At 39.8% G+C, this 21,232-nt stretch overlaps 1 protein-coding gene across 2 annotated transcripts in view; it reads left to right on the forward strand.

Moving 5' to 3' along the window:
* The window catches only part of Pde3a (phosphodiesterase 3A), a 256,100-nt gene that overhangs the window by 211,492 nt on the left and 23,376 nt on the right, over nt 1-21,232 (forward strand). For both annotated transcript variants that reach the window (XM_034512469.2, XM_076940749.1), the window contains exons 5-9: nt 1,483-1,607; nt 8,700-8,919; nt 13,537-13,622; nt 16,244-16,398; nt 18,042-18,179. In XM_034512469.2, the coding sequence (XP_034368360.1) occupies nt 1,483-1,607; nt 8,700-8,919; nt 13,537-13,622; nt 16,244-16,398; nt 18,042-18,179 (724 nt within the window). The remainder of the gene's footprint in view (nt 1-1,482; nt 1,608-8,699; nt 8,920-13,536; nt 13,623-16,243; nt 16,399-18,041; nt 18,180-21,232) is intronic.

Here is a 21,232-nt window from a genome sequence, read left to right on the forward strand (position 1 = left end):
TGACAATTGCTGAAGTTTACTTCACTCTTCAAATGTCTCTCTCATCATGTATGTTATATGGTAAATTTCTATGAGAAGTCAGAGCAAAGGCAGCTTATAAAATATAATCATTGAAGACAAATATCATGGGGAAGGAAATCCTGAAGTCCCATCCCTCACTAAAGAGCTCTGGGCGTGACGACTGCTTGGAGAGGCAGAACCCCTATTCTTTGGGACCACCTCCAAATTATCCATTAATTTTACATCTTATATGACAAACTTCATAGATCCATGATTCTGTAATTCCATCCATTTCAGCATTATTTACCGTCTATCCCTCAGACAGATCAGATACATCCTGCCTAATCTAAGATTGGAGAATGATCAAATATCCAAGCTATATTCATGTAAATTATAGACTTTTAACCTTCACCAAATTTACTGGTGCATGAAAGGACACAGGTGCTGGCAAAACACAGACCAAGCACTTTTTGCTAGGAGCAGTCCAAGGTTGTCCACTTCCTGAATTCACTTCTCTCCCAAATTAGGGTGGATAATGTTTCCATTTCCTCAAGTAAGGCTTGAAGCAGTATGTAAAGAGGAATTTCAGCTTGGAAGATCTCCAAGAATCCCATCCCATTAATTACATGGCTTCTGTAACCTTCTCTAGGTCCAATCCTTTATGGATTGATTGATTCCAGATTAGTTTACAGGGAACAACTTGATGATCAATCTGTGATGGTCATCATATGCTTTATCTAGGTAAAGAGAACTTGTTTCCTCCACTATAATTTATAGGATCAGTGTGTCCGCACCATGCTCATTGTGTGTATGTTTCAATTGGGCTGTGACTGGGTATAGCATTCTTTTGAGGGTGTCACCAGTAGAAAGAAATCTTTGGACACTGCTATAGGCTGCTGCTAACAATTTTCTTTGTTACGAAAGGCTATGTTGCCAACAGAGAGAAGTGACAGACTATAGGTCTGCTTTCATGTTCTACTTGATAAGTAAGTAATGCAAGACACTGTCGTTGAGTGGCTTGCTCAAATGCTAAATGTTAAATGTATTCACCAATAATATTGCATAGAAAATATATACCGATACCTGTATACCTGTGTATTATTATATATAAAGTAAACATTATGTCATTTTCTACTTCTGCAAGGACAGTTATATCAGAGCCAACGAATCTGCAAGATAGCTTGTGAAAGCTCTGTATGGAACATGATTCATACATGCAGAAGAGTGCGTCGTGTTTTGGGGGTTGGGAAAGTCATCTTTTCTCTTGGTAGACTGTGTTTGATGAGAGATGAATAGACACATGACTGCAGTAGATGCGGAGCTTAGCTTAGTCTGCCATTTGCAAATTAAATGGTTCTGTCAGCAATCTGGGAATGAATACTCAGGTGGGCATATCGACTGGAGGTGGCAGGAAGGTTCTGGAAAGATGTGCTCAGTATCAGTGAGTAATATCTCTGAGAGCTTTAGTTGCTGTCTTTGTAGTGCTGTCAATCCTGACTCTTGGAATGCCCCAGTGTTGATGACGCTCACCAAAAGCAGGTCCTTCACTTCATCCTATGCCGTCTCTGCAGCTAACCATGTAAAAGCTAAAAAGCAAAACAGGCCAGGTAAGTCACATTCTTTGTATACTCTGGGTGCATAGACCCATTTTCCATACATAAGATGTGATAATGAACTGTGACAGTAAAATGAAGAACAATGAAGTTTAAGATACTGATGCAGGAGGAAAAAGAGTTCAAGACCTTAGGAGCTGGAGAGTTAGCTCAGTGGTTATGAGGGTTTGCTGCTCTTAACTGTCTTGCTGGGAGTTTGGTTCCCAGCACCCATGTCAGGCAACCACCTGTAATGCCCACTTCAAGGGATCCAACACCCACTTTTGGCCTCCCTAGGCACTACATTCATATGTGTGCTCAAATACACCCCCCCACACACACACACACAACTTCCTTACATTTGCCTCTGAATTTCCATCCTAGAATCCAGGTGAGGACCTGAGCTGTCCTCTGACCTCTTCTGAGAAGTACTATACACTTGCTTCTGTAGAAATTCTTGGGGTTTTCAGTTACTTTCTGCTTTGTTTCTGAGATGTTTATCCTTAGCAGCTTAAAAATTTGAGTTTGGGCTCCAGGAAAGCCCTCCTCTCACTGTGATATTGAACATGCCAGTCTGGCTGCCATAACAGGTATGAACTTGTCATCACCCTCATGACATTTCTAAAAGCTCTGCTGGTAGCCTCTGTAGTAGCTGTGCCCTCTGCTCAGATGTGTATCAGAGCTGAGGGGCAACAACTGGCAGAACTGTAGCTTGCTCACTCTGGTCTCTTCTGAAAACTAATCCCTCAGATTTGAGGTTGACCCTTGAACCCTGCCTTTCTTCCCTCCTGTTCCTTTCTTCCCAACTTCTCCCTTCCTTATTCTTCTGCTTTTCTTTTCCTCCCTCCATCCCTCTCTCCCTCCCCTTTCTCCCTAGTTTGTCCCTCATTTTATCTATCTTTCCTCATTCCTCCCTCTCTTTCTAACTCTCTTCCTTCTTCCTCTCTTCCTTCTCACCTTTTCTATCTGTTCTTAAGGAAGCAAGTATGGGTTACAACTGAGTGTATAATAGTCAGAAACAGACTGGATATCCTTCAAATGATGAGATTTCTGTGAGAACCATTTGAAAATTGCTCAAATTCCAGTGATATTTCAAAAGACTCTTGGAGAGGCAAACCTAACCTTAAGACACAGGAATTAGGGTAGGACTCCTGTTTGCCCATTTTCCTCTGGTTGTTCACTTCCCACTTGGTCCCTTCTCTTAAAATCTCTACTGTTCAGTAAAGGAAGACACATTCTCTACAGAGTTCAAGTTTATTTTTATTCCAGTCCTCAAAGAAACCATTAAAGGCAATCCAATGCTCCAAAAAAATATTGTGGTCCTTTGAGCTGTATAGATGTTCCTTAAGCTCTTTAAAGTGGACATCATCTCTGAGCTGGGAAATAGCCTTGAGCTATACTCCAACCAGGTAGCAACAGATGATGGAGAGTGGTAATTAGCTGAGATGCCAGGAGACAAACACAGATAGACATGCCCTCTGGCCTCCACATGTATGTGCATCAACAAAAAACTCAAAACACACACACACATACACACACACATAAATACACATACACATATATACACACACATATACACACATACATACACACATAAACACACATGCACACACATATACACACATACACATATACACACATACACACACGAATGAATGAATTAATAAGTATAAGTAAATAAAAGCTATATATGTAACCTTATATACATACTAAATATTATTCATGTAATATATACTTATATATTATATATAAAATCTTGGAGCTAGAGAGATAGCTCAGCACTTAATTGTGTGCAGTGTTCTTCCATTGGATAGGAGTTATGGTCCCAGCACCCATATCAGGTCACCTGTAACTCCAGTTTCAAAGGATCTACTGCCCTCTTTTGTCCTCTGGAAGCAATGTACCACACATGCTACATACATGTACACACATATGGACAGACACACATCGACATAATTTAAAATCAAATTTTTCCTGTTTTTAAATTTGAGTCTTGTGACTCTGGGTTACCCTGGAAATAACAGTATATGAGGATGTAGCTTCATGTCCCTGCATCTTACTCTCATGTCTTACTTACTAACTCAAGATTATCCACTCAACATGCCATAAGGGGCGATAGTAGAAATCACTGCACTGAATAGCAATCTGTCATTCTTGTAGGCTGGGCATTTCTCCATCCTGATAATTTTGAAGGTACTTTGTATTGTAGTGTTTTTAGGTTGCTGTCACCATGAAAAAAAGCACTTTATAATATAATCTATATCCAGTATATACTGAATTCAAATCAATCACTAAAATCCTGCCCAAATACAGAAATATATTAAAAATCCAATCAAACTAGATCCCACCTCTCCCTGGTCAATCAAGTTCTGGTTTAGTTTGTCTTCATTTGGTTTTATTTGCTTTTCCTTCTCCTAGTGCAATTTTTAAATCAGTATAAAGTGCAAATCCTTATGGGGTTTTCACACATGCCTATTTCTGATTGCGCATCCTTTCCTTCTCACTTACTTTCTAGCACTTCACCCTTGCTTGGATCTTCCTGCCCACACGGGTCTCTTTCTGCCCACACATGTGTTAGACAGCCCTCCACTAATCCCTTACATTGATGTCACCTGTTTTGGTTGTCCCTGCTAAGCAAGTACCTGGCTGTGCTTGATGCGATTCACTCTTCTGTCACCTGCTTTTCCAGAAACTATGTGTGAAGAGGCTAGGGAAAGTCCTTTGCATGGAAGGAGGATAAGGAAATGGCGTCTGAGGAGCTAGAGGAGGAATGTATGCACCCTGGGTGGTGAGGTGCAGAAGACCGAGCACACTAAAGTTGAAAGATCTGTGTCCAGAGTAGATTGATGGATCTGTCCTGAGCACAAATCAAGTGAACAGTGTGTTGCCAACTCCCCTACTCAACATTCGTTTGAAATAGCTGAAACACAAGCAATCTTTGTCAACGACTAAAAGAAAATTACATGGGTCAGATCACACAGGAGCCCTCTGATGAAGGATAATAATTTGCTTTTGCATTTACTTCTTAAAATGTTTGCCTGCATGTATACATGTGCACCAGATGTGCTCAGTGCCAGCAAAGGCCAGTGAAGGGCATTGGATTCCCTGGAACTTGAGTTACAAACAATGTGAGCTGCCATGTGGCTGTTCGGTACTAACCTGCATCTCTACGACCCCTTATTGAAATTTTCCACCTTGCCTTTCTAGTGTGAGCCACTAACCATGGGGAGCTACTGTTACTTCTAAGTTCCCCTGATTCACTGATTCTGCCTATGTAGTGATCCTTTGCTAGTGTCTTGTAAGTGTGAGCTTTCCACTGTGGTAAAACCATATGATTTAACACCTATAAGCTGGACTTGAGAGAAAACTTTTATATAATAGTGATTTTTTTTGTCTTGTATTGTTTTTACTCTAGATAAATTTTCTAAAACATTAGTACAAAGTTATATATTTATCAGAACAGCTGGTTTTTTATTTTTAAGATTAATTTTATTTCTAATTAGGTATATGTGTTTATGTGTCTGTGTGAATATATACACCTGTCTGAAGGTGCCTGAGGAGGCCAGAATAGAAGGTCAAATACCCTGAAGCTGGACTTACGGGTGTTAGTAAACCTCTGATATGGATGCTGGGAACAGAACTTAGGTCCCTAGAAGATTAGCAAGTGTATTAACTGTTGAGCCATCTTCTCTGTTCCATTTCTTTGTTGCTCAATTAAAGTTAATCTGAGAGATTTTTATACTGCAAAGCAACTGGATTGACCTAAAGAAATCCTAGAAAACATTCCTCACCGTCTCCCTCTGGTTGTTTCTGTGTCTTAACACATATTTTCTCAGGCTCTTTGGAACAAGGAAGCAAAGGCTCAGTTACTCAAAGGAATTAGGATTTTAGAGTCTCTAAATTATTTGTTTCTTTGTTTGTTTATTCATTGTCTACTAATGTTTTTAACTGTTTCATGCTGGGACAACTTAAATCATTGAGGATTTTATATTTCATGACCTCTATCTTGTTCCTGGAGTCTCTTAAAATACTCAATTATAAAATGACAATAAATATCTAAGAAAGTGTGCATTTTTAGCTCATCCTGATTTTTGTTTTGGGGTGTGTGTGTGTGTGTGTAATACAAAATTGAATGTCTTCCTTCTGATGGTCTTTAAAGGGCCTCTTTCTTTCTGGCTATTTCTAACTTTCATAGAGAAATCCCTTTTCTATATCTATGATACTTTATTTTACAATACTTGATTTTTCCCCTCCCTGCCTTTTAGAATTTTTGTTGGGTTTTATTCTTTTTTTTTTTTAAATTTTTTTCTTTCAGCCTCTCCTCTAGCCTTCCTTTCTAAAGTGGAAGAGTATCCAGTGATTGCATATTGAGCAGTCCTGATCTGAAAGTTTAAATGAGAATGTTTCAGATTGCCAAACTTGCATTACAGATTCTCAACTCTTGAACTTGGTGTTAATATTCCTAAATCCACAAAACTAAAAAATCTGAAGTCCTTCCGAATGGAGCATTGTGGATAAGGGGTACTCTGCCTGTTTCTGCATTGATCATTCATGTCTCCATCCCTCTGAAGACTGGTGTATGGACGTGTGTGTCCTGTTGCCACACCATCCCTAATGCTTCTTGTTTTTGTTTTTTTTTTAACTTGCAATAAACTTCACACGTCCATCTTCTCACCCCACCCTCTATCCCCTAAATCTCTGCTGCTTGCTGTTGGTGCTGAGACCCACTGCTTGTTAAAAAATGTGTAGAGCAAAGTACTATGAAAGCAAAGTGCTTCTCCTTGGCTGCATGTTTATTTAAAAGATTGTCACAGGAGCCTTGAGGTCTGCTTATTAGTTTAAATGTAGTTAGTCCCTGAGTTCCAAGAACCCTAATGGCTATATGGACTTTAAAATGTGTATTTAAGAATGAAACCCACGTCTCTACAGCTCTCAGCTCTCAGCTATTAAAACAAAATCAGTCTTCTCATAAATTGCTCTCAGAATACACATTTGTGTCAAGATAGGAATGGAGAAGTTTCCCCAAGGGCTTTGAACTAATGATGTGTGTGTGTGTGTGTGTGTGTGTGTGTGTGTGTGTGTGTGTGTGTTAGTTAACAAAAAAGGTGCAGGGAGAGGGGGCTAAGCCAAAAGCTCAGTCAGTGGAGGGCTTGACTCAAGACAGGCTCAATCTTCAGCACCCGTGTGAACAGCCAAGCAAGGCTAAGGCAAACCTGCAATCCCAACACTAAACAGAAGAGACCAGAGGATCCCTCTGGGTTGTTGATGAGCAACCAAGGAGAATCACTAAGCTCCAGGTTCATTGAGGGACTTTGTCTCTAAAACCAAGGTGGAAAGTCATGGAGGAACAAACTTGCCTTCATATCATTGTCCACTCATGCACAGACATGAATATGTATACACACAAAAGAAATAAGAAGCAAATTATAGAAAGGTATTCCCAAATCTATGATGAATCCAGTGCCTACAGAATTGTTGATAGTCTTTTTGTTTTGGTTTGGTTTTTTGAGACACAGTTTCTCTGCATAGCCCTGTTTGTCCTGGAGCTCACTCTGTAGACCAGGCTGTCCTGGAAAACTACAAAACAGGCAGCCACTAAATCCTTGCCATGTCTCAATAAATCTCAAACAGACTAGCCTCTACCTCGAGCCTATGTACATGTTCTCATTAGGGTTCTAATGATGCCATTCTTCAGCCTCTCAGGATTGAGATGGGCTCATTCGTTAAGGACAAAGGTGAAAGATTGATATATTGATTAGGAAACAACAAAGAAATCTGCTGGAGGGGTTTGAGAGGGAGGTTGTCTACCATACTGAAGCCAAGAAACTTGAGAACTCTCATCTCAAGAACCTACACAGAAGGAACATAGCACCAACAAAATTATAAAAGGGCATCTACATGCCATGATATTCCACTTCATGGAGAGGGAAACTTTGGACTGGGAAAAGTCAAACTTTTGCTGTCAGTTAGCCACACATACCAGCTAGAGATGACATCAGATCTCTCAGTGTCCCTCAGAGGGGATAAACAGAAACCTGTAGATGAAGGGATTTATCATTTTTTTAAATTTCCTACGCCCCCCTCCCCAGTTTTATTTGCATTCTGCCTCCTCTGTATTTGGGAGACAGCAACATCAGAAAACATTCACCTTATCTTACTGAGAGAGAGCTGCTGAAATTCAAGCCGGTACGTAGTCAGACCTCAAGCTGTAGCATAAAAGTAAATGTGGTACTGCCTAATTTGAAGTTTAAACTTTAGGCTTACTGTGTAGTTTTTACTGGATGTATTACATGTTTAAATGTTCCCTTCACACTTACTCTTCTCAGAGTGCATTTTTACATACAAATATACATTTCATTGAGTGTGTGAACAGTTACAAAGGCTGACCTCCTCCTCCAAATTATCATTTTCACTTGCATATTTTAAGCATCCCATGCCTGCCATCTTGTGCTGTAGATGAAAATTTAAAGCAACAGAGAGGCTGGAGCGATGGCTTAGAGATCTTAAAAGATTAAGAGAACTTGCTGCTCTTGAAGAGGATCTGAGTTCCCAGCACCCACACAGTGATTCACAACCACCTACAATTCCAGTCCAGGGAATCTGGTGCCATCTGCTGGCCTCCACAAGCTCCTGCACACATGTAGTGCACATAATCTCATGCAGACAAACACACATGCATGTAAATTTAAAAAAAGTAAGCTTGTCTTTTTTAAAAAAAAAAATAGTGTGTTTTGTTCCAGCTAGAAATTTACATAAGAAAATTGTAACTGTTATTTCCAAGTCAAGATGACAAGAGAGAAAAAAATGGGAGAAGAAAATAATATCCTGCCTGAGGTAGCCTCAGGTCACCATGGCTAGAGTAGATGTACCAGCACTGCCACCAAATTTTCAGGATGATTTATTGGTCATATTTTCATGCCATGTAGACATCTCAGGTACATGTTCTGTCTCCAGATGGTGGCGTGGAGATGAAAACAGATCTGGGGCTAAGCATGTCCTTGGTTGCTGCTGAGTATATGTGTACAGGGTGAGATGACAGGAAGGAGACACAGGTTTGCATGTCAGGGGTTTTCATTGAATGACACCATAACTCTCATTCTCTTTCAGGTGGCTTTGCTAAAATTTCACCCGTTCCCTCGCCCTCCTCCTCACCTCCCCAAGGATCACCTGCTAGCAGTCCCGTCAGCAGCAATGCTTCAGAACAGTTCCCAGAATCCCCTGAAGGAACCACCAAGCGAGGCCCTGGATCTCACAGGGCCTTAACTTACACCCAAAGTGCCCCTGACCTGTCCCCTCAAATCCCACCCCCATCTGTCATATGTAGCAGGTAAGAACATTATCATCGTACCAAGAAAGTATAGTGTGATGCTGTGTTTGTGACTCTAATAGGAACTTGAGTTTTCCATAGCTCTCTATAAATAGGAACTTCATTTTCTATAGTCTGAACAGATTTTTGGATAGTACTAAATAATTAGATGTGTATATTTGGTTACGTACTAACCGTTGATGGATAAAGTATTTGTTTTGTGTGCTTGAGACTTAGATCAAGGGCTTAAAAGTGCTGAATGCTCTCATGGAGAACCTTACCTGGGTTCTAGACAGGCTCAGAACCACCTGTAACCCTAGCTCCCTGGGATCTGATGCCCTCTTCTATGCTCCGAAATCACCCGACTTTTGTGCACATACCCACACACATGTAAATAAAAATAAAAGTTTAAAAATGTAAATAAAATATATTATTTTTAAATCGCATCAAGTAATCTGATGTAGTTGACTATTTCATTGATTTTTATGTTTTTATTTGTTGTCTTGTGACTATTTTATACTATACTTAAGTCATTTTACCTGAAATGTATGTTTCTCATTAACTTTTTCAAAATGTGCTAATAACATAATATATTATGGCTGGACTTAAATGGTTTCCTAAATGAAATTAAGCAAATTATTTATCCTCACATCACAAAGAAATAGACTTATAAGCTGGTCATGGGGCTCATGCTCGTAATCCCAGCACTCAGGAGGATTGTTTGGAGTTCAAGGACAGCTTGAGTTAACACAGTGACTCTAAGGCTAGCCTGAAAACCATTTATCAAAAAGTGAGGGAGGGAGAGAGCTGAGGGAGAAAGGGAAGAAAGAAGGTAGGAGAGGAGGAGAAAATGAAAAGAAACTAATTACAAGAACTATCAGAGGATGATTAAAGAAGATCTTAATGTGCCTGGTGTAATTCGTTTTGCTGGCATCGTCCATAAGTAGAAAACACCTTGAATTAGTGATGAACATACTTATATTGTCTTCCAGTAATGTCTTTGTTTTGGCTCCTTAATCTTGGTATTAAATATTTTTTTTTAGGATTTATTCAACTTCATTTTTAGTATATGGGTGTTTGGCCTCTCTCTCTCTCTCTCTCTCTCTCTGTGTGTGTGTGTGTGTGTGTGTGTGTGTGTGTGTGTGTGTGTGTGACCTAGGAGGGTGGAGGAGGAAGACAGATCAACCAGGGCTAGAGTTACAGATTGTTGCAAGCTACTCCATGTCAGTGCTAGAAATCAAACACAGATCCTCTGGAAGAGAAGCCAGTGCTCTTAACCACTGAGCCATTTCTCCAATTCCTAGTATTAAGTATTTTTTAAGTAGAAAAGAAGCAAGTGTTTTAAGTACAGTCCTGAGGCTGCCTAATGTTACTGTCCACAGTTAATGAAGAGGGCTATTTGCATGCACAATAGCACACAGCTTTCTTGTGTCTAATGTCATCAGTGTACACTCTTTAGTAGCTAACAGCTAATAAAGCTTCACACATTTCATTGGATGTAGTTTGTCCATACCTACGTCATCACTGTGGCAGGCAGCATACCTGACATTCAGGAGGGATGGTTAACTTGTACCTACAGCTTTCATGGATTTGGTCAATGGTTCCTTGATCCTGTTGCTTTATGTACCTGTAGCAAAGCAGAATCTCAGGGCAGGAAGTGTTTAACTGAGGATACTTACTGTTAGGGAAAGTGAAGACAGAGAAAGAGAGATTGCTGCTCCCAATATCTATTTGAACCCCGCCCCCATGACCTACCTACTTTTCCATAAGACCACTTCTTAAAGGATCCCCGAGTTTCAAACAGCACCACAGAATATTGATCAAGACTTGAACATATAATACCTCCTCATCCAAACTTTTCTGCCTTAAGATAAATAAATGCCATTTACTTTATCATATTTATTTCTACTTTAATTTTCTCTACTACTACTTTTAACTGGGAAAAATACCCAACCTTGATTATTGGACAAAGACTAGAATAAAATACCCAAGCTCGTCTCACATCAGCTTTTTAAGTAAAACAATTTCTGTGGGATTTTCACCTTACACAACCATCTTGCCAGTGATCCTGTGAAGTAAATGTCTAAGAGACATGCCACATCACACTCACTGTGCCAAAGTCTCTCAGGAATTCTTGGTCTGTTTCATGTCCAATTCTCTGAGTTCACTGGACCCCAGTGCCAATTCCTGTAGGTTAACACCCTGTAATTGTTCGAGCATCTGACATTAGACAGACTTGCTGAGGGCAGCATTGTTCTTTGTTCTGTACCCTAAGCCAGGATAAAACCCAGCAGAGTAATTTGGGTTAAGAACATCTGCTTCTGGCTTTTCCAAGGGGCTCACCCTCCATCCCTCCCTCCCTCCCTCCCTCAAGACTTGTGAGAAATAATCATCTTAAAGAAAAGCTAGGGGTATTATATTATTCAGGAAAGGTCTACTATTTGCCCAGCTTAGCTCCTCCAAGATTATTTTGGTTATTTTAAGAGGGAAGAATGTTGCAGAGTTATCACAGAAACACACACACACAGACATGCACACTCATACACACTACACGCACACATACACACACAGAGAGGAGAGAGAGAGAGAGAGAGAGAGAGAGAGAGAGAGAGAGAGAGAGAGAGAGAGAGAGAGGATTTCTTTGTCTCCTTGTTCAGCAATGTTTAGAAATCCAGTAGTGTGTGTTTTATTTGTTTGGGCTTTATAAATCTATAATCCAAACCAGGTTTTATTATTCCCTTCAAGGCAGCCACCCATGTAGTCACAGAATGCTCCAGAAACACACGACTAATTATTGTGGTTTCCCCTGCTGAACTCGAAGGGTTTGGCATTGAACCCTAGTCTCTTGGCTGTTGTAATGCCTTTGCAACAAGCATGAGCCTTTTTTCTTTTTGTTTTTGAACAGGAGCTGCTCTATTTGAACTAGTAACTCGAATAGTCCTTTTAGTTATTACCAGGCAATGAAAACTCTTCCCTCTCTCAGCTTTCACACACGACTAGAAGTCATAAGTTAGTACATACTTTCTTTTGATTTCTGTAATTTTTTTTGATTCCTTAAGGCAAATTTCCTCACTAGAGATACTTCCCTTGTAATGCTTTTCTGTTTATATTTCAGGGTTGGAAACTTAATTTACGTAGAAGGACAGTTTACTGTCATACATAGTTTTATTATATGTCTACTTAAGAAAACAGTGAGACATTTAGATAGTAAATATTAGATGTTAAAGTAACTTCTTTTCCATTATGCTGGGTAATCTTGGAGTTAAGTAAACATGAGACCAAAAAGTTCTCTCTCAAGATTTTTTATATTATGAGAAAGAGAAGAGCCCAGACACAAAATAGAAGGTTAAAAATCTAATCATAAAGTATTTAACAAGATATAAAGGAAGGGCCAGTTTAAAACATAGAAGGTGTGGTGGGATTACATTTAGACTTATAAAATAGTCAGGTTGTTGAGAAAATAGAACAAAAAGATCTTTGTGTTTTACTCAGCTCTGTGAGGGGGCACCATTCACTTCTCTAGAACCTTCCATCTTCTTGGTTGTCCACAGATCATGTTAGCTCATTTATTGTTTTCAATAACAGTGTGTATAATCAGTCATTCACTTTTTCCCCAAAATGTCCTTCTCCTTTGTTTATTTTCTTAAGGACTTAAATGACAACTGAAAAATCTAAAGTAAATAAATGAATTTATTTGGGGCAAAAAAATTAGTATACTGTCATTCTGTTTTAACTTTTGCTGTCCTCTTACTAAAGTCTGTTTAGAAATTGACCATCCTATGTCCTAGAAATAGAGCAACAGTGCTCTAAAGTTACCACACTGGAGAAGATGGTCACAGCCAAGCATGTACGAGGAGCTCTTCAGATCTACTTCATAAATGGCAGTTGTTCCAGTATTTTTTAAAAAATAATTTAACTTTAGCATCATTTCAATTTAAACATGTAGACTGAAAAGGGGGAAGAGAATGAAAATGAGGAGAGGAAGATGAAGTTTAAAGTCCTTTTACCGATCAATCACTCTCCGAAGAGGACCACCTGTCAGCACATGCATGTAAAACAAAGTCAATTTCTGCGTTAGACATACCATATAAGACTATGGTATTAAAGTTAATTCTCCATTAGATTTACCAGTATAAGACTGGTAAATTATTAAAGTAGCTGTTGTGATTTCAGTATAGAACATGGAAATACTGGAAAATAGCCAGATCTCGGGTGTTTTGACTTAATGGATTCATCTATTGATACCCTTATAACTGGACAAATTGTTGGAAACATGGTATGAGAGCCTCATTGGAGGAATTAGGTCCCTAGTATTGTGCCTTGAAGGATGTTTCTTATCCCTGGCTCATTAGCTCTCTCTTGGTTTCTGTGACCCATGATGTAAGCCATATTAGCCACACTATGTCACTGCACTATGTTGTCTCAGCTCGGTCTCAAAGCAGTGGAAATGCTGACCATGGATCAATACCCCTAATACCAGAAGCCAGCACAAGTCCTTCCCCTTTGAGATATATATCTCAGTGCTTTGGTGGCAGCAATGAAAGACCAAGACAAAGACGTTGATGTTTATGAAGATACTATGTGCTTAAGAGTTTTAAAATGTACCGAAGTACTTATGGCTTTCCCAACATTTCTCAGCTGTGGCAGACCTTATTCACAAGGGAATCCTGCTGATGGACCCTCAGAGAGAAGTGGCCCAGCCATGCAGAAACCAAACAGAACAGGTAATATACTAGTTTGGAATCTGTTGCTCAAAATTCAAGTCATTTTCTTTTACATTTTCTTCCTGACCAAAAAGGCAACTTGAATTTCTGGTTTTTGTTTTTGTTTTTCTGGTCAAATATATAAATTTTTAACTTTTTTAAGTTTGTAATTTTATGTGTATGGGGGAGAGTATTATTCATATGAGTATAGTACCCATGGAGGTCACAGTTGGGCAACAGATCCCTGTAGCTGGAGTTATTGGGGACTGTGAGCCACCCGATGTAGGTGCTGGGAACTGAACTTCCTGTACAAGAAGAGTAAATACTCTGAACCTCTGAGCCATCTCTCTAGCCCCAAGTATATAAATTTTAAAAAACTAATGAGGAAATAAAAAAATATCAACCCACTATCTAAATTTAACTCATAGCAACGTTTTGATGTGGGACTCTCCCAAACATTTTTGTACTTTGCAAACAAATGTACATTATTTGAAATGTCAGAAGCCCCTTTATATAGTTTACAGAACTGTATGTTTTATGTTATACTATATGGTGAGAGGGGTACTTGTCCTAGCGTGCTCTAGTGAGATCACAACCCAGATGCTAAGATATGACCTTGATTGTACCACTGTTCATGTTAACATAAATTATTTTCCTTGAGGTGCTGTGGCCTGGTTCACCCCTACTTATGTTCCCTCCTCATGTGTGGTATACATTTTTGCACCTTAGTTCCTCCATTTGCAAAATGGAAGAATAAGAAAAATATTCACCACATAAGATCACTTAAAGACTAAATAAATCATGTGAGGTAGCTAAAGAGATGGCTTAGAAGTGGTAAGAATAGAGTGCCGTTCCAGAGGACCCACATTTGATTCCCAGCATTCATATCAAGTGGCTCAACAAGCACATGTAACTCCAACTTCCAAGAACTGATGCTGTCTGTGACCTCTTTGGGTACCACACACATGGAGCACATAGAGAGACATACATACAGCTAAAATAAATAAAGATGAAAATAAGTTTTTATAACATGAAAAATAAACTATATGATGCATTTATTTCCCATTGAAGTATGGGGTCACTATAAGCAGCTACTACTTATGACTGCTGTTGTTTTAATTACTTTTGTTGGCACAGCTCTGTGGACTTGAGTTTACTGTTATGAAAGTATCCAAGACAAACAACAAAATATGAAATATAGAATTTAAGGTCACGTCACCATCAGAAATAATTATACGTCTAGGTCAGTGTTTCTTGGTAGATACCCTCAAGCAAGATTTGTTTACATAGTTGTTTTTATGAGAATATTGTGTAGGAATATATAAAGGGCAAGGAAAAGTCAAGGGAAAATTATTGGTGTGGTCCTTGTGTAGCCTTTTGAAGACTTAGGATGTTCCTCCAAGTCTCCCGGGGCTGACAGAGTGAGTGGAGCAGCTCAGGTACCTCTGATGGCTCTCATAGCACCATGGCCTTCCACTGCAGTGTCTCCCTGTTCTCCACAGATGAGGAACTATACCCAATCAGTGCAGTTCTCATGCTGCTCATAGTCTCTGATTTTACTCTGCAAGTAGTTAATTAGAAACGTGGAAGAAAAGAGAACCCTGAGACAATTTACAAATATCTCATTCTTCCTGGTAACTGCTTAAAAGCATAGTCTTCAGACAACTGGTGTTCTCTGGTTGGATTTTTAGCTAATAGTTGACTACTGACTGGAGGGAGAGATAATGAAGAAGACTAAAGAAGGGGAGGCCCAGACTCAAAAGACCTGGGCTTTTCATAACATCTGTCTATTCACAGGCATAAGTCACTACTTCATGCCCTGTAGACCACTCATTCCAAAGTGTGTCAATATAGTTATTCTCATCTGATCTGCCCATAATTAGTGTGTAGTCAGCTGTTTCCTGGTTTCCTGGCTTAATGCAATGGAAGGATAGAATTTTAAATCCAGCTAGGGGATGTAGCTTAAAGGTGGAGTTCTCAATGCCATGTGTGAATTCCCAGTGTGATCACCATCATGAGAGAGAGAGAGAGAGAGAGAGAGAGAGAGAGAGAGAGAGAGAGAGAGAAGAGAAGAGGAGAAGAGAAGAGAAGAGAAGAGAAGAGAAGAGAAGAGAAGAGAAGAGAAGAGAAGAGAAGAGAAGAGAAGAGAAGAGAAGAGAAGAGAGGGAGGGAGGGGGAGAAAGGGAGAGACAGGGAGAGAGAGAGAGACAGGGAGAGAGAGACAGACAGACAGACAGACGGGGGGAGAGGGAATTTAAATGTAATGACTTATCTAAAAGGTATCATTGAGAGCCATTTAATGTCACATAAATCACACATTTTAATTCCCATCTTCTCATTAAGTTTCAAAATGTTATTTCAGGGCTGCAGAGATTGCACAGAGTATAGGAATATATACTGCTATCCCAGAAAACCCGAGTTCTGTCCCCAGCACCATGTTGTGTGGTTTACTAGCTGTCTATAGCTCCAGTTCCAAGAGATCTAACCCCCTCATCTGGTCTCCTCCATGCTCTTGATGTAGAGATCCATGAAGGCGGCCCCTCTAAATGTCATCATATGGTAATGTTTTAGGAGGATTTACTTCCTCATGGCCCCTCCCCATCATTGGTCTCTCATAGCAGGCCTTTCTCTCTCAACTGCAGATGACATTTCTCAAGTTACCTCCGACTATGAGACCAACAACAACAGTGACAGCAGCGACATCCTGCAGAATGAAGAGGAAGCCGAGTGCCAGAGCGAGCCCCCGAGGAAAGCATCGGCTTGTGGCACCTATACTTCCCAGACCATGATCTTCCTGGTAGCCCCACATCACTAAACTCGTTCATTTCCATGAGAACTTGCTTCCATAGCAGAGACTGGTTTAGAGATAGGTCCTGCTGTCTTTAGGTTTATAGCTGCATCCCTTTGGAACCACATGGCTGTATTGTTGCAGCCTTCTTCTCTCTGCACATATTGGTTTCTTCATGATTCCTTTATTTGGTAATGAAAAGAATAAGGAATGCATGTGTGTGTGTGCATGTGTATGCATGTGTGTGTGTATGTGTATTCTTGTGTCTGCAGGTGCACATGCAGGTGTGCACACATGGGAATGAAGGTCAGAGGACAACCGTTGATGTTTTTACTCAAGTTGCATCTACTTTATTCTGAGACAAGGTCTCTCACCGGTTTTTAACTCAGTAAGGCGTCTGGGCAGCTACCACCAAGCCCTAAGAACCCACCTTCTCTTTGTACCTAGCTTTGACATTAAAAGTGCCCACAATCACACTTATTTTTTAAAGTATGTTGTGTAGACCAAACTCGGGCTGCCATGCTTGCCTGGCAAGGTCTTTACTGCTGAGCTATCTCCCCAGCCCCATGTATTCAACCTTTACATATGACTACAAACAAGGTAATAAAAAAACTGAATAAGAAAAAATGAATAAACTAATAAAAACTAAGTGGTAATATAACATTAGAAAGAGGGGTTGATTGACTGATTTTCTTAGGGCATCTTCTGTTTTACCCTTGATGCCCTCCTGATTACAATGTGAACCAGTATTTGTTTTTCTTGTTATATTAGATCATATTTTTACTGATTCTCAAAGGTCCTTTGATGGTGACATATCTGGCATAAAGACACTTACTGGTGTGTGTTTGAGTCAGGTTAAGCACAGCTGCCGAGGACAGAACGTAGCTGACCTGATTGTAATCTGCTGCTGCTGCTGTTATCATTTTTCTTTCATTATGTTTCTGCTACTCTTTCTTTAAAGCAGGTTTTCAGATAAAAAAAAAATTAACGAATGTTTTCTTCTCTTCATTTTCTTTACTTTTTAAAACATTTGTGATAGTGGGAAGATAGGAGTACCCAGACTCAGGACATGTTGTACACTAAATGTCCTTGCATTTGCATAGGGCAGGTGATGGGGATGAAATAATATTCCTGAAATATGTGGCTTCTGTCATTCTCTACAAATAATAGTGATCTGAATGGCTGAAATATAAATGCAGTTGACTCGGAGGGGTAGAGCTTTCATCTTCCTCATGCAAGTCCGTCTAGGGTCCAACATAAGCCAGGTCTTGCATCTCAGACATTTACTGAAGTATAGAGAGAAAGCGGTTTAGAAATAACAGAGTTTTCCAAAGCTTTTTAGTCTTCATTAGAGAATCTTGCAATTGATGCTGTAGTAGGAGAGCTGACATCTAGGGGGGAATGCCTGTGTTAGGCTGGGTTGTATGTGAAAGAGAGACAAGCGGGCACCAAACCACATAAAAGCCTGTCTCAACTGGCTTCGAGGCTAGCCTCTTTACTCTAGGCTCATTTCGTCCTATGTTTTGTTTGTTTACTGATTTTAAGATGCATAGAATTACTTCAGAGATGCAGTTGTTTCTTAAATTTAGCAAAATGATTTTTTTTTAATAGAAAAACTATATGTGGTTCAAATATCTTCATCTCTATTACAGGACAAACCAATTCTTGCGCCAGAACCCCTGGTCATGGATAATCTGGACTCAATTATGGATCAGTTGAACACCTGGAATTTTCCAATTTTTGATTTAGTGGAAAATATAGGGAAAACATGTGGCCGTATTCTGAGCCAGGTGAGAAATGTATTCAAGTAGCCGACTTGAAACATGGGAGAAAACAGTTTTCTGGTTTGTAAGAACCTCTGTATATTCTCAGCACCTGTGGGCAGATGTACACATAGACATGAAATTTTATGGTAGAACACCTGGTAAGTTCTATAGCTGTGTGTTATCAAAAGAAACTGGAAAATCAAATGAATATTGTAGTCTACATTTAAGATAATATGCAATTCTTTTTAAATATAATTTTGTTGTTTACTTATTCACTGTATATCCTGATCACTGACCCCCTCCCAGTCATCCCTTCTTATAATACGTCCTCTTCTTCCCTTCCCCTCCTCCTCTGAGCAGGTGGGAACTTCCTGGTTATTCCCCAACCCTGGCACTTCTAGTTTCTGCAAGGCTAGGTGCATCCTCTCCCACTGAGGTCAGACAAAGCAGCCCATATAGAAGAACATATCCCATGTACAGGCAACAGCTTTTGGGATAACTTCTGCTTCAGTTGTTCAGAACCCACATGAAGACCAACCTGCACATCTGCTACATATATAGGCCTAGGTCCAGCACATGTGTGTTCTTTGGTTGGTGGTTCAAGACAAAGGAAACAGAGGCAGGGGTAGATAAGCAAGATGCAGGTGACTGAAATTTATAGAATTGAGCCAAAGAGAGACTGGCCTGGCCCCAGAAAGGAAACTCCTGTTTGTGGTGGATTCATTGCTATAATTGTATATGGTGAGTTGTTTTAACTTCTGAGTGTCACGGTGCTTAGGCCTCATGAAAAATAAGATTCTGTGGAGAAATATGTATCTCCACCACTAGCACAGGAAGCATCAGAGTTGTGTTTGTTTGGAAATCAAACCATCACTGTCTTTTACAGGAAATACAGACTGGGTGACTAGAGTGCTGGACAAATATGTTAGTCTTGTCTCTGTAAGGGAGACCCCCTTGACTTCCCTAATGAAGGATTGGTTGCTGGATATGGAAAGGAAACATCTGAATATTAGGAAAACATTTAAATATATTTGTTCAAAAGTCAAAGCCAAGTGATGAATTGGTTGTATAATAAAATAGCTATCAAAATACATATAATCTAGGCTTACTAGTTAAGTACAGTTGCTACTTTTGCTGAGGATGAAAGTTTAGTTTCTAGTACCAACATGGTGGCTTACGACAATCTGTAACTCCAGTTCCAGTGATCTGGTGTCCATTTTCTGAACTCTGTGGGAACTAGGTATTGACTTGGTGCACATGTACACATACAGGCAAATATATGATGCACATCAATTAAAATAAAAATATGTACAAAGAGATATTCAAGAGATGATAAGATGATATATCAGTATATATTTAAAATATTGGTATGAGTAAAGGTCACAGCATGCAGGAAGACTGCTGACGTTGGTGAGTCCGAGGTCACCCTTGGTTCCATGAAGCTCTACCTCAGAAACAGCAGCAGTAACAAAACTGCTTCATGGGATCAGGACACAGCCCACTTTGATGAGGGTCATTATCAGTATGAGCAGATGCTAGTTTCCGTCTGTATAATATTCCCTTGACCCTTTGCTAAGACTTTATCCTGGCCATGACCAGGATACAGTGGCAGGTAGCCATGTTTGTTAAGAGTTGTTAGTTCCATTACCTCTTCCTGAGTTCTGTGTGCTAAACAGTGTCTTTAAGGCTCACTGACCTTCTCAAGCTCAAGGCAGCCATTGTATCCCATTCACTTTAGTGTGAGAATTTGTTTTCCCTCCTAGGACTGTTTGAATCCAATTGCAAAATTGGGTTGACTCCAAGAGCAAGGCTGTTCTGGAAACAGACAAGTAGTATATCATGTCACAAAGAATGGCTGTGATCGAGGCAGGATCATTACTTCTACTAGAGATTGTGTGCAGTGTATGCAGGGAGAATGAGAAAAGTCTCACGCAATATTGCCCTTGATCCATGTTACAGGTTCCCCATGGACTTTTTATTTTATCTTCTTGAAACAGTGTCATACTGTATCACAGGCTAGCCTACCTGGAACTCCTTATATAGCTTCAGCCTTAATGCCCTATTATAAAATCAGACTCTAGAATAGCCTACTACTTAACTCTTTAGTTCATCATTCAAAGGATTTAAGAGACTCATGCAAAGGCTGAGCATAGTGGCACATGCCTTTAATCCCAGTACTTGGGAGGCAAAGGTAAGAGAATTGTGTGTGTGTGTGTGTGTGTGTGTGTGTTTGTGTGTGTGAGTTTGAAGCCAGCTTGATCTATGTTGTGAGTCCTAGACCAGCTAGATCTATATTGTGAGGCCTTGGTTTTTACTTTTAATCTTATGTAGTGATTTGAAGTTCTAATTTTTGATTTCCCAGTCATGGTTGAGGGATATGAAGCAGCCTAGACAACAAACTTTAAAACCAACATGTACAGTTTGGATTCTGGCTCTGCTCCATATCAACTGGGTGTTGTTCTGCAAGTTGTTCAGCCTCTCTGTGCTCAGCATCCTCTGCTACCAGATATTAGGAATCTATAGCCTCAGTCTCAAAGGGTACCCTGAGAAGTATCCGTAATAATTATTATGTTCCAACTGACTAGGGCAAGGGTCTCATTTGATGATATGTATATACACATTGCTGCCATAGTTACTCTAATTATTGTTGAAACAACATGCTTTGCTAACTCCCCTAGGGGTAAAATAATAATAACAAAAATTATAGTAAGAACTCTGTACCCAGCCTGGACTCAAAGCCATATCTACTACATCCTCTCCAAGTGCTGAGATTGTAGGTGGCAAATGCCAGACCTAACTTAGCATGTGTCACGTATATATTGTCTCCTAACATTCAGTAGTCATTCAATTTAATACCTTAGTACATTGTTTTTAGTGTTGCTGGGGTTCTCGGTCCCTTGGATGTCTATGGAATTTATGCACAATATTTATCTTGACTATAGATGATGTAGTCCCTATAGTAAGGAGCTGCATGGGCACAGTCTACAGAAGTCTTCAGTGTGTTTCTTGGTCCCAGTAGAAGTATAGCTGCTGGCAGTGTATCTGTGAGGTTGATGGACTTACACTCTCAGCTTTTC

The sequence above is a fragment of the Arvicanthis niloticus genome, chromosome 9 (genome assembly GCF_011762505.2).
Source record: "Arvicanthis niloticus isolate mArvNil1 chromosome 9, mArvNil1.pat.X, whole genome shotgun sequence".
Taxonomy (NCBI): domain Eukaryota; kingdom Metazoa; phylum Chordata; class Mammalia; order Rodentia; family Muridae; genus Arvicanthis; species Arvicanthis niloticus.